This window comes from Colobus angolensis, unplaced genomic scaffold (assembly GCF_000951035.1).
Source record: "Colobus angolensis palliatus isolate OR3802 unplaced genomic scaffold, Cang.pa_1.0 Scaffold24, whole genome shotgun sequence".
NCBI classification, from domain to species: Eukaryota; Metazoa; Chordata; class Mammalia; order Primates; family Cercopithecidae; genus Colobus; species Colobus angolensis.
The window spans coordinates 5,800,631-5,814,876 of NW_012115599.1; the positions used below are offsets into that span (position 1 = coordinate 5,800,631).

Below are 14,246 nucleotides of genomic sequence, written 5' to 3' on the forward strand. Positions count from 1 at the left end.
ACCATGCCCAGCTAATTGTTTTGTATTTTTAATAGAGATGGGGTTTCACCATGTTGGTCAGGCTGGTCTCAAACTCCTGACCTCAGGTGATCCACTCAGCTCGGCCTCCCAAAGTGCTGGGATTACAGAGATGAGCCATCGCGCCTGGCCATTTATTCCTTTTTCAAAGAAAAATGGGACATGATTGTTTTTCTTTTTTCTTTTTTCTTTTTTTTGAGACAGGGTCTCACTCTTGCCTAGGATGGAGTGCAGTGGCAGGATCAGGGCTCAGACTTGTGACTTTTTAAAATAAGAACAGGCCTGGTGCAGTGGCTAACGCCTGCAATCTCAACACTTTGAGAGGCAGAGGGGTGGATTGCTTGAGCCCAGGAATTCAAGACCAACCTGGGCAACATGGCGAAACCCCGTCTCTACTTTTTGTATAAGAAAGAATACAAAAATTAGCTGGGCATAGTGATGCGAGCTTGTAGTCCCAGCTACTTGGGAGGCTGTGGTGGGAGGATCTCTTGAGCCCAGGAGGTCAAGGCTACCATGTTCGCACCACTGCACTCCATCCTGGGTGACAGAGAGAGATCCTGTCTCAAAAAATAATAAAATGAAAATATATGATTTGTACGTATTTCAAAAGTACACTTACTCCATCAAGTGGAATAGAGTACTTTGTCTTTCGTAGAGACTCTGGGGAGTTTCAGCAAATTTTAAAAAGATAATTTTCTTTTGCAGCAAAAGTAATATGTATTCATGAGAGAACATTTAGAAAATAGGAAAATGAAATATCACCCATAATCTCAATGCCAGGAATAACCACTAAGTGTGTTTTCACCTGGATCATTTAGATCTTTTTTTTCTACCATGAATTGTCTGAGAACACACTATTTCAAGGTACTGTGTTTCACAAGGACCAAAGATATTTAACAGTTGAGTCCTTTCTTCTAAAAAGCCTACTGTCCAAAAAGAGGGTACAACTAATACAGAAATACCTTTTAGAACTTACAGTGGGCCGGGTGCGGTGCTCATGCCTGTAATCCCAGCACTAAGGGAGGCTGAGGCGGGCGGATCACAAGGTCAGGAGAGTGAGACCATCCTGGCCAACATGGTGAAACCCCATCTCTACTAAAAATACAAAAATTAGCTGGGCGTGGTGGTGCGTGCCTGTAATCCCAGCTACTCAGGAGGCTGAGGCACGAGAATCACTTGAACCCGGGAGGCGGAAGTTGCAGTGAGCCGAGATCTGCCGTTGCACTCCAGCCTGACAACAGAGGAAGACTCTATCTAAAAACCAAACCAAAACAAAAAAGAACTTACATTGTATTTGGCTGCTCTGGTGCAATGGAAAAAAAGATTAAAAATATAGGTTAAATACTGTTCCAGTAACTCCCACTCCTTACTGTGCATCAGGATCATTTGAGTGCATTTTGTGGCTTGTGTGTATGTGTGTGTGTTTTAAAACATTTGTGCCTTGGTCCCACCCCTAGAAATTCTGACACAGTGGTACGTCTTTATTGCATCTAAGTAAGGTTTAGAAATCAGAATTTTTTAAAACTTCTGCGAGGTGATTCTAATGAGTCCCAGGGCTGAGAACCATTGAGCTAGATGGTTCACTTATTAAAATACTAGGAAACAGACTTGATTTATCATTGTAGAGCTACCCCTAAGTCATGTGCTTCAAAGCTCATGCATCTTTCTTTTTTTTTTAAATTTATCACTGACTTGGAGCTCGCAAAGCCCGTGCATCTAAGAAAAAAGATGTAAAGGAAGCGTATCAGTCTTTGTTGAAGTCTTCTTTATCTTAGTTCTAAAAGGATAGATAAAGAATGGAGGGCAAGGCCTCTGTGTTCAGTTGAGCAGTTTTTTGCACCACACAAAGGTGTCTGGCTGAGTGCTCAAATGGGAGTTAAAAGCTCTTTTTCCTTCATTAAGGCTTACATGTGTGAGGCTTCATCAGCCTCTAAAGGGCAACTTTTTTCTAATTGGCACAAAGATACCATATGGACTAGGGATGGCCCTGAAAAATGGAATCACAGTTGTAGATGTTTATATTAAAAAAAAAAGCAATAAGCTAATAAAATTCTGCTTTTTTAGTCCCTGTGCTACTGAATTTACTGCTTGTTAGCATTTGGTTGGCTAGATCTTTTAATGTTAATTAAGTATTGCCAGGATGTGGAGGAGGAAGTACTGACAAGCTGTACTAGACCCACCCACATGCAGAACAAAAATAGCTCACACAGAAATTATTGATCTTGAGCTTCTTTAATCATTTTAACTTCTTATTATAGCAAGAAAACGAACAGCTAGGTCAATTATGAGCATCATTGATGGCCATTTTCAGTATCATATAGCAAAAATTGTTAGTATATACAGATTTTCTTTGTTGAACAACTTTTGCAAGATAGAACTTTTTTTTTTTTTTGCCAGTTAGTTTTCTAGCAAGAAAAATTTTGATTTACCACCAACTTATTTTCATCTTTTCTTTTCCATAGATAAACTATCTAACGGGGCAAAGAGGGAACCCTTTTGTGAACTATGAAAAATTAGCTTCACCTTTGTCCTGTTAATTTAGCTATTATTATTATTTCCATGAATGTCTGAGGAAAGAGGAAACATGCCTACTTTGTAAGTCCGTTTGCCAACAGAGCTCAGCCCTTCTGAGCAAAGTGCAGTCCTCAGTGCACACAAATGATCAGTTTTAATACGTTTAATATGTTCAAGATGTACAATTTGAGTTTAATTTGGTTCTTACACAACAGACCACTAGTGTCTATAAATATCTTTGAGTTTCTTTAATATAAGAAAAGAACAAAGAACATGAGGGAAGCATAATATCTTATATTTATATCTTGTAAAGACATGAATGAAGGTAAAAACCAAAGGACAGAGATCTGAAAGTAGGTTTAATTCATGCCATTGTACCATTTACCTTAGCAATCAAGATTGGAACATTCCTTTGATACTTCCAATAACTCTCAGGTTTACAGAATGAGGACTCCAATAATAAAATATTTATTTAATCGATTTACATATAAACCTGGAGGCAGCCTAGTTTAAAAGAAAAAGCCTAGGTTCTACCTGGCTCTTGGGACCTTAGGCAAGTCACTCAGTCCTCTGAACCTGTTTTGTCATCTTGAAAGTGGTGTTCTGAACACTTAGTTTGCAGTGTTCTATATATTAGAAAAGGGATGGTCTAGACTGGAAGAATATCTAAAACGTATCTGATATGTAGGTATTCAATAGCTGGATGCTATTTTCATGATTGCATGTCAGTGACACCAGAAACTGAACAGTTTGTCAGAACCCTGGCACATGAAAGTACGGTAGGAGAAAAGAGAACAAAGAAAGTGAACTCCAGCCCTGGTTTGTCCGTCCCTAGTCTCAGGGCTGAGAGATTCATGGATGGTCATTTATACCTTCATTCAACAGATGTTGAGTGCCTGCTATGCGTTAAAAAAATTAGGCAAGGCTCTGCTGTCATGGTGCTCACATTTTAGAAAGGGGGACATAATTGCGTGAATAAAATATTTTTGTACAGGTGTCAAAGAATCTGTACATTGCAGTGCTGTTTTTGGAACACCATAAAATATTGGAGTAGTCAGTTCCATCTTTGCACAGGGAAGAGATTTTCAGCAGAAAAATCTGACTCTATGTACATATAGATATTCTGATTTTTATATCACAAGTAACCACACAGTTTTTAAGTCTTAACTTTTTTATTTTTATTAATTTTTTTGTTTTGTTTTATTTTATTTTATTTATTTATTTATTTTTTGAAACGGAATCTCTCTCTGTCACCCAGGCTGGAGAGTGGTGGTGCGCTCTTGGCTTACTGCAACCTCTGCTCTCTGGGTTCAAGCAGTTCTCCTGCCTCAGCCTCCCCAGTAGCTGGGATTACAGGTGTCCACCACCACACCTGGCGAATTTTTGTAGTTTTAGTAGAGATGGGGTTTCGCCATTTTGGCCAGGCTGGTCTTGAACTCCTGACCTCAAGTGATCCATCCTCCTTGGGCTCCCAAAGTGCTGAGATTACAGGCATGAGCCATTGCGCATGGTCCAAGTTTTTTTAACTGGTGTTCATTTGCTAGTATTTTCTACCAGGCAAGCTAAGAAAATTATTTTTTTAAAAAACTTTAAAATTTGAAAAAAACACATCCATCGGCTTTTGTTCTTGGCGAATTTTCTAATTAATGTATTATGTTAGTAACAGAAGATCAGTGTGTTCCAGGAGTATAGTTTGAGATTCTGTAGTCTACAGGGTCTAAAAGTGAAAGCTGAGTGAAAGAATAACAGGGAGGAAAGTTTTTGCTTCCAGTTTTTTATTACCAACTGTAAAATTTTAGAAGACTGTAGGGACCAAAGAGTGTAGGTTAGTTTTTACCTCTTCCATGGCCTAGGAAGCACAGAAACCCTCATCAGAGGTTTTAGGGGATAGCAGTGGAATTCTGGGAAGCAGAATGCTTTAGTTGGCTGGGGGGAAGAAAATGGGTGACCAGTCTTCCCAGTGCTTCTCTGAGAAAAATGTTCCCAGAGATTTGGGACAATAGATGATGGAAGCTCTGCACAGCTTCTAATCCCCTGTCTCCTGGAACCACATTGCTGTGCATCAGGACTACCAGCTTCTTACCTCAGAGGGTCTGCTTCCACCCTCTGCCTCAGAACACGGAAGCCATTATCAATGACTTAGAGCTGGCAAAACCCAGGTTCAGTGTGAGACCAAGGGGAGGGAGAGGTGGATAACTGTTTCATCAGTTGGTGTAGGTTGGAACTCTGAATTAATTTCACCGTAGAAATCATGCCCTAATAGTGATTAAGTGCTTTAGCACTTATCTATAACTATATATATATAGTTTTTTTTTTTTTTTGAGACGGAGTCTCGCTCTGTCACCCAGGCTGGAGTGCAGTGGCGCAATCTCACTGCAAGCTCCGCCTCCCGGGTTCACGCCATTCTCCTGCCTCAGCCTCCCGCGTAGCTGGGACTGCAGGCGCCCGCCACCGCGCCCGGCTAGTTTTTTGTATTTTTAGTAGAGACGGGGTTTCACCGTGTTAGCCAGGATGGTCTCGATCTCCTGACCTTGTGATCCGCCTGTCTCGGCCTCCCAAAGTGCTGGGATTACAGGCGTGAGCCACCGTGCCCGGCCAGCACTATTAATATATTTTTAGGTACTTTGAGGAGAGCGGAAAGGTGAGGAAAACATAAATTGGAGTTAGAAACTGTGTGTGTTGTTAAGTTGACAAAATTTTGATCCTCTGTGTTGCCCCATTTTAAGATACTCTTTTTCATAAAATTGGGGGAAAATGGGAATAAACGAGTATTAATTTTCTGGTGCAGTGAATAACTGATGCCATCTCAGACCACTTGTGCATTAAAAAGAGAAACATTCTGTGGTTCTGTGCTTCTCATCAGTAGGGTCTTTTACAGACGTTACTGTAGATGACTGATTTCATTAACTAGACAATTCTGAGGAGGGTATGAATGCTTTTAGACTTGGCCATAGTAACTCCAATTTATCCAGATCACAAATAGTAGGAAAGTTCAACAGTCTGGGAGTTTCCAAAGCCCTATGCCATATAATGGTATCTTCTGAATCAGAGAAAAAAAGTTGTTATAGTTTGTGTTAAGTGACTTTTATTTTATTCATGGAAATTGGTATGTATACCTATATGGAAATACCTGGATAAACACTGAAAGAGGCAGGGAAATTATTTTTAAAATTATTTGAAACAGGCCAACCTGGGAGGGATGAAAACTGCAGAGTTACAAGGGGAGATGTCCTGGAAACTGGAGAACCCTGCAAAAGGAATAAAGTTTATCTAGATGTATTGTTAAGTGAAACAAATCAAACGACAGTGTACGGTGATTTGCCTTGTATTGAAACAAACACGTGTTTGTAAATGCGTAGAAGATCTAGAAGGATGGGGATTACTTCTGGAAAGTGTTAAAGGGACTCACTTTTTCCTTCCATCCTTTTGTTTTGTTTGAATTTTTATAGGGAGCAGGTATTACTTTTATAAACATTAAGAATTTAAAAATGTAAAAATTGTTAGAGACCAAGAGGGATAGTTTTGCCCCATTGAGGCTGACACTCAATGGGAAGTGTTATATGGCAAGAGTGTGGGGTGGGACAGACATCAGTGGCCTCATCTAATTGCAGATTCCAGAGATCTCAGGAGCCAAGGCAGCAGGAAAAGCAGTTAGACTGTAGAAGGGACTTTAGTGACCTGGGCAGGTAGAGTTGGCGGCGGGAGGGGCCGTGGAGAAACCAGAAACATCAGGAAGTAAAAGAAGGTGAATAGAAGACCCAGGGAGGTGTAGGAGTAGTATAATGAATATGTATATTTTGGAGCAACCAGATGGGAACTGATATTTGAGTTGTTAGCTTTTTGAGGGACTGGCCAACCTCATTCATCTTTGTATCCTTTTTTGCCTAGTTCAGTGACTTGCATGTAGTAGCAACCATTAAATGTTGAATGTTGTATGAGTTGGGCAAATCTGTAAAGCCCTATGCTTTGGTCTCCTTTTATGACAGGAGAGTATTGTATTAGATCCTTTCCAAGGACCTTTTTGGCTACATAGTCATTCTTCACCTGATTTCCATAAGCCCCATACCTTAAATAATATATTTGTATGGTATTGTTTTACTAATGTGATTATATATGATACTTGGAGCAGTAGCCTTTTAAAGTAAAGAAACCTTAAAAGATTGGCTGATCCATACCAATATAGTGCCTTGATACACACAGGTTTATAAATCTCTCTGCATTGAAAAGGCCCCAGAGAAAGTGGGACATAAACATCTTTAGTTTATAGGGTTCTGCAGGGAATACTATAAGAGACACGTAACATTTTTGTTCCCATAACCATCTGGAAAGATAATATCTTCATTATGTTCTCATTTCTGCTGAGGATCTTAAAGAATATCACATGAAATGCTGAAACTTTCATATCTGCAATAGAGATTGTAGAGCTGTCAGCATTTGAGAATGTCTCATTAGTGAGAAGAGAGGAAAGGCAAATTAACACTTTTTCTTTTTGACAGTTACATACTTTAAAGAAAAATGACTAAAGGAAAAACTGTATGATTATTTTCATCAGAAGATGTTTTAATTGCCTTTTATATTGTCTTATTTAAATGCCATAATAGAGCCGTAAATATGATATTAATAGATTATAAATATCTGCTTACGTAAATAATATATCATGTCTTCCTCCTTTCTATCAAGATTGAAAAGGCCAAACCTATCAAATGTGGAACATTTGGTGCAACATCTTTACAGCAGAGATATTTAGCTACTGGAGATTTTGGTGGAAACCTTCATATATGGTAAGATGATTTAGTCAGTATTCAGACAGATGAGACAGGCAATTTATTTGATAGTTTTATTACTCTTTCTCTGAAAGACAGAATTTTAATTTTAAAATCTTTCTTTATATGTTCAATTTTAATATAAAAATATGAGAATTATCTCTTAATACATATTTCTAGATTTCATATTCAAAATCCATTTAAAAATACTAACCTATTTTTCTTTAGATATTTTGGATAATATTATCAATGCTTATTTTCACACACGCTGTTTGGTGCTAGCATTTAATGCTGTGTATTTGTAAATAAAGGTCTATTCCCCCTCCAACTTTAAAAATACAGTATATAAAAATGCACATGAATAACATTGAAAAAGTATTAATTATTTATATTTCAGCAATAGATTTAGCACTGCAGAATGTTTGTTTTTTCAAGCTTTAACAAGCACAACTTTTTAGAAGCATATCTGTTGAACAAATCAAAATAAACTTGTTTTGAATGGGCAAAATCACAATTCTGCCAAATGCCGTTTTCATATTTTACCTAGAGTTGTTTCTTATTTAGAGTGGAATGAATTGAAATTCCTTTTTAATTACTTTGCAGGAAAATCTATTATTGTAATCATTTATAGTATACAGCAGTGTTCTAAAATATTATGGAGAAAGTTCTAGAGTGTTCTAGAAAAACTATCTTTCCTGCATCATGTTTTCTAACATGACCTTTCTTGAGTCTCACTTAGAACCTGCTACTTTATAATTACATTACTTTAACATATTTATCTGTCTTAGAATCATAACATTAAACAAAATGAAACTATTTTAATTTCTCCTTGCTTTAACTGCTTAATAATTAAATTAACATGTATTCGTTAGTTCTTAGATGCTTTGTCATAGCTTTGAGAGATACTGGGAGAGAGGCAAGTTTGAATGCTATTTTGAAAAATAAATATATTTCAACACAAGAGTATTCAAAATATTAAATAGTACCATTGACCATCTTTCTAATACAGTTTCCTAGTATAGTACAGATATTACCAACTTACTTTCATTGATAAATCTTATAATTTCATGTTAAAAAATAATGTTTTAAAGTCTATAAAATAGTAAAATAGTCATTTCAAGTAGAACCACAATCTTGTTTAATCTCACTGCAGCCTTGACCTCCCTGGGTTTTACTGTATATTTGAAGCAGTATGTTTTCACACGTCAGTGTACCACAGTCATTGTTTTGGGGACCCATCTGAGATTCTGATTCCTTATGTTTGGGGAGAAGCCCTTGAGTCCACATTTATCAACAAGCATACCTGGTAATTCATCTATGGGGGTCTTGGATAGATCGTCTTTGAACACTACGTATAGTGAGCTCAGGATTGGAATTTCAAGTTGAATGATGACAGTTCTCATTGGGGACTTGAAAGAAGCTGAATAGAGAGAAAATTTCAGAAGTGTAAATAAATGTATAAACTATCTTCATAGCAAAACCTTAATTTCTATACAAAAAAAAATCTAACTGTAATATGTATTTTTGAATTTCAGTAGCAGACTTAAATGTTTGGGACATGTGGTGTAAAAAGCTGTGTTTGTTGTTTAGGAATTTAGAAGCTCCAGAGATGCCAGTATATTCTGTAAAGGGCCATAAAGAAATTATAAATGCCATAGATGGCGTAGGTGGACTAGGAATTGGAGAAGGAGCACCTGAAATTGTGACCGGCAGCCGAGATGGTGAGTCCATGTATTCTATGTATTTTGTTTATTTATTTTAATGGAAATCTCTATGCAGCAGTACATGCTCTCTGAGTAAAAATCCCCTTCAGTTACCTTGACTCCCTAAATCTAACAGTCTTGCTGCTACTTTTTTAACAGGCAAGTTTGATTGCTTATCTCTCGATTGTTTCAGACTTTTGGGTATTTGGAGATAGATTCAAAGCACTTCTTAACACTATTTTAGTGTTGAGCTGGTTCAACTACTAACAATGATGGTTTCCTCTGAACCCTAAAGGATTTAAAATGTCTTTACAGGCTTTTGAGGCAGCTGACGATATAATGTGGGTGGCAGGTTTTCATTTTCTTTTTTTAAAAGGCAGAGTTAGTACTTGTGAAAACTGTCATATTGACAGCTGGTTGAAAACTGAAGTTCTGTGATCCATCCACTGGAGAGTTCCAAAGGCACCAGCTCAGCTCTTCCACCCTGCAGTGACCAACAAGGAAGGGCCAGGTCTTTTGGTGTCCAAAGTGGTACTGCATGACTTTAATAGAGTCAGAAATGTTATTGCTTCACGAGGGGTACACGAGAAATTTGGTACCTATTATAATTGATTTGGCTAGTTGTTTAATGGCTGCTCAAGACCATGAAGAAATTGCTTTAAAAGAAAAGTGAGATATAATTTTCTAATAGGTACTCAAGAGCAGCTGTGTTTTAGAAATCACTTATTTTTTTTTACTCATAAAAGCAATATTGAGTATAGAGGGAAAAAATAATATTCAGTCTACCACGCTACCACAACCATTAGATTTTTCTTTTCCTTTTAGGTCTTATATATAATTTTGCATAGTTGTAAGTGTGAATATGAATGTGTATCTTAGAAACTTTTTTCATTTAATGTTTTGTCATATGCACATATTACTGTTTCCACAGTTATCATTTTAATGACTATATAATATTCCATCATATGGCCATACTTAACCATTCCCCTATAAGCCTTCAGTTTGCTTTTTTTGTTGTCTTATGAGAGTGGCTTAAAAATAATGAGTAAATGAGTATTGTCATATGTGTAACTCTTTTGGAATAAACATATTTTATTTTATGATTTTTTAAAAAATTTATTGGGCCAGGTACAGTCGTTCACGCCTATAATCCCACAACTTTGGGAGGCCGAAGCAGACGGATAACTTGAGACCAGGAGTTTGAGACCAGCGTGGGCAGCGTAGTGAAACCCTGTCTCTACTAAAATACAAAAATTAGCCAGGTGTGGTGGCACACATCTGTAATCCCAGCTACTCAGGAGGCTGAGGCACAAGTTTTGCTTGAACCTGGCAGTGGGAGGTTGAAGTGAGCTGAGATCGCACCACTGCACTCCAGCCTGGGCAACAGAGTGGGACTCCATCTCAAAAAAAAAAAAAAAAAAACAATAAAAATACAATCTAAAAAAAAAAAAAAAAAAAAAGTTTAAAATTTATTGGCAAACGTTCCAAAGTACTTATTTATACTCAGCTACAGTAGATGAGGTAGATTTCAAGTCTACTCTGTTAGCATTGATTTTCTTTTTTTCTATCTTATTTTGTAGACAAAATGGTATTCCTTTCCAATTTGTGTTTTTTCTATATTTACTAGTTAATTTTGTTTTATGAATAGTCTGTGTTTTTTACTCATTTATCTTTTGCAAAATTACTGTAAATCTTATCAATGTGTATAAATCTTGTAGAGAAAGATAATCTCTTGTCTCTATATATGGGTTTTTTTTTTTTCTTTTTTTTTTTAAACAGGCTTTTGCTGGGTGCAGTGGCTCATCTCTGTAATCCCAGCACTTGGGAGGCTGAGGTGGGAAGATCACTCGAAACCAGCTTGGGCAACATAGGGAGATGCCATCTTTACAAAAACTTTAAAAATTAGCCAGGCATGGTGGTATAGTCCCAGCTACTTGGGAGGCTGAGGTAGGAGGATCACTTGGACCCAGGAGGTCGAGGCTGCGGTGAACCATGATTGCATGACTGCACTCTATCCTGGGTGACAGAGCAAGACCTTGTCTCTAAATAAATAAATATTAAAGTCAAGCAACCTCTTAATGATCTTTATTTTATCCCTGGAGGTAAATCTAATGTTGTACCTCCACCTTTCCTGAGTTATTTTCCTTTTAAGGATTTTTTTTTTTTTTGCCCTTTTCTTATTCTCTCTCAGGTACTTGCCTTTTAGCCATTTTATTACATACATTTGCATTTCTTGTAGGTAGTGACACTATTTTAGTAAGTAGTCCCATAACATGAATTAAAACGAGGAGGTTGAAATTAAATTGGGAATTTGTTGGTTTTATTTAACATTTTCCTCTTCACTATTGCCACAGGAAAATTAAACTTAATTGTATATGAAATAGTATTCTAGACCAGGCACAGTGGCTCATGCCTGTAATCTCAGCACTTTGGGAGGCCGAGGCAGGTGGATCACCTGAGGTCAGGAGTTTAAGACCAGCCTGGCCAACATGGCAAAACCCCATCTCTACTAAAAAAATACAAAACTTAGCTGGGCGTGGCGGTGGGCGCCTGTAGTCCCAGCTACTCGGGAGACTGAGGATAGAGAATCGCTTGCACCTGGGAGGCGGAGGTTGCAGTGAGCCAAGATCATGCCACTGCACTCCTGGGTGACAGAGTAAGACTCCATCTCAAAAAAAAGAAAAGAAATAGTATTCTAGAACTCACAACATAAGAAACCATTAATTCAAAATTAGAGTGTATTCATGCCAATGGTTAAATGGGTAGTAAGGAAAAAAGCAAAAATGAAAGCAACACTGGTATTTTCCCTAATAAATAACACATTTGTTTTAGGCTCATGATTTGAATTACATAACATTCACATTTGCCTTGTCAGTCATCACTTGTAGATAACTTAGGAACACTTGTTGGCTTTTCTGTGTGTCTAGTAATTTGGAAACCAAGCCAGATGGTCACATATGGGTGATATCTCTGATATTAAGTAAAACTTACCCAATTAGAAGTCAGAACAATGTGGATATTTTCAGATGTCATAACATCTGTCATATTGCCATGTACACAGGAAGTCATAGAAGAAGAATGTAGAAAAGAAACATGATCATTCACTTTTGAATTTTTGCCAACTCACTTTTATGCATGGCAGGAACTGTGAAGGTATGGGACCCAAGGCAAAAAGATGATCCTGTTGCTAATATGGAACCTGTACAAGGAGAAAACAAGAGAGACTGTTGGACTGTGGCATTTGGTAAATTATTGAAGAATTCTTGCATTTGAATTATCAGATGGTAAAAAGCACGATCCTGCAATAAATTTCACACTAGTCTCTTTATAGTCTATTTTGTGGATTATTTACTGAGGCAAATATACATGGTGGTTAGTGTCAGCCTCTAGATCCTGGATTTGAATTCTCACCTGCAATAAGTATATTGGCTGTGTGGCCTGGAGCAAGTTACCAAAGTTATCTGTTCCTTGGTTGTTTCATTTATAAAATGGAATTAATAATAGAATTTACTTAGTTGTGTCATCATGAAGATTCAGTGAGTTAATTACATGTAAAGTGCTGAGAATTGTGCTTGTTATTATGTGTTTCTGTTTAATTAGATAATATTGACCTAATTTAAAATCAGACACCATTAAAGGGGATAAACCAAGCCTCAGATGCAAACGATAACCTAACAAATCATACATTACACTGTATACAGGGTATGTTTATTTTCTAGAAAAGAGTTTGCCATTGCAAAGTTATTTCTTATAAATTTTGATAACTGTGTTCCTTTATTAATTTACTTAAAATGAATATTGATTTTGTAAGACTAATGACATTTACCCTTTGATATGGCTTGGATCTATGTCCCCACCAAATCTCATGTCGAATTGTAATCCCCAGTGTTGGAGGTGGGGCCTCGTGGGAGGAGATTAATGGGGGCAGAGTTCTCATGAATGGTTTAACACATCCTCCCGTATACTTTAAATCACCTCTAGATTACTTATAATACCTAATATGATGTAAATGTTGCATCAGTCGTTGTATTGTTTAGGGAATAATGACAAGCACAAGAAGTCTGTATATTTTTAGTGTAGATGCGAATTTTTTTCCAAATATTTTCGATCCATGGTTCGTTGCCTATAGATGTAGAACCCATGGATAGGGAGGGCTGATGGTAGAAGAGAATAATAGTAGGAATATCCTTAGAGATAGCGCAGGACAATGGCCAGAGATGTTAGGATGGCCTGAAGATCGTTCTAAGTTTTTGACGGTTTTTGCAAGGAGGAGATGAAATCCGAGCTTTAGGACAATGAACTAATGGTATTTGGCGGGAGTGATGGCTGGCACAGTGAATATGAGTTCAAGAGCTCTTTGCAGTATTCCAGGGAAGACCTAAGTTACAAGCACTGAGAAGGGAGCAGAGTGGATGATTCAGAAGATAATATTATGCAGAATACATAGAATTGGGGAATTTTTTTGGTTATGAAGAACAAAGAAAAGGATTATGTCCAAGATGACTGAGTTTTCAGGCTGATTGTGGGGTGAATGATGTTATTATACAAGGGGTGGGATAATTTGTAAAGGAAAATGGTAAGGTCATTTTGGGACATCATGAGTTAAAGATGATGGCGTACCATCTAGTTGGGGCCCACAGTGGAAACACAGGGCTGGAGTTTATGAGAAAAACAAAGTTAGAGGCAGTAGAGAATGAAAGCTTGGGGACAGGATGCCCAGAGAGCCTAGCACAGTGACAGGGGCCTCCTTCTCACTTAACACTCTTTCCTCAGCAAGAGGTACTTGGAAAAAATCCTTGAATTCCAGGAGGATGAGTTTAACTACAGATTATAAACTTACTTCAGGTATGATCTACTAAAAATATGTTACAGTGTGCTACAGCTTATTTTCAGATTTCCTTGTAAAGATGGGATCACACCAGAACAACATTTTTCAAGATAAATTAGTTTTAAAATTTCTGTTTGCGTTCAAATATAGTTACTGCCAAGAAAGCAACAGAAGTATAACTGTGTTTATTCTCCGAGACCCCTTTGTGTTTGAGTTATAGTTGGCCTGCTGGCCTTTGCAGATATAGTATAAAGCATTAGTTTTTTTTTTTGTTTTTGAGACGGAGTCTTGCTCTGTCGCCCAGCCTGGAGTGCAGTGACGGGATCTCGGCTCACTGCAAGCTCCGCCTCCCGGGTTCATGCCATTCTCCTGCCTCAGCCTCCCAAGCAGCTGGGACTACAGGCGCCCGCCACCTCGCCC

General features: G+C 37.7%; 1 protein-coding gene across 1 annotated transcript in view; it reads left to right on the top strand.

Moving 5' to 3' along the window:
- Positions 1-14,246, top strand: part of WDR92 (WD repeat domain 92) — a 129,292-nt gene that overhangs the window by 106,523 nt on the left and 8,523 nt on the right. Inside the window, 3 exon segments of the mRNA XM_011945276.1 lie at positions 7,213-7,313; positions 8,886-9,016; positions 12,141-12,242. Coding sequence (XP_011800666.1) covers positions 7,213-7,313; positions 8,886-9,016; positions 12,141-12,242 — 334 coding nt within the window.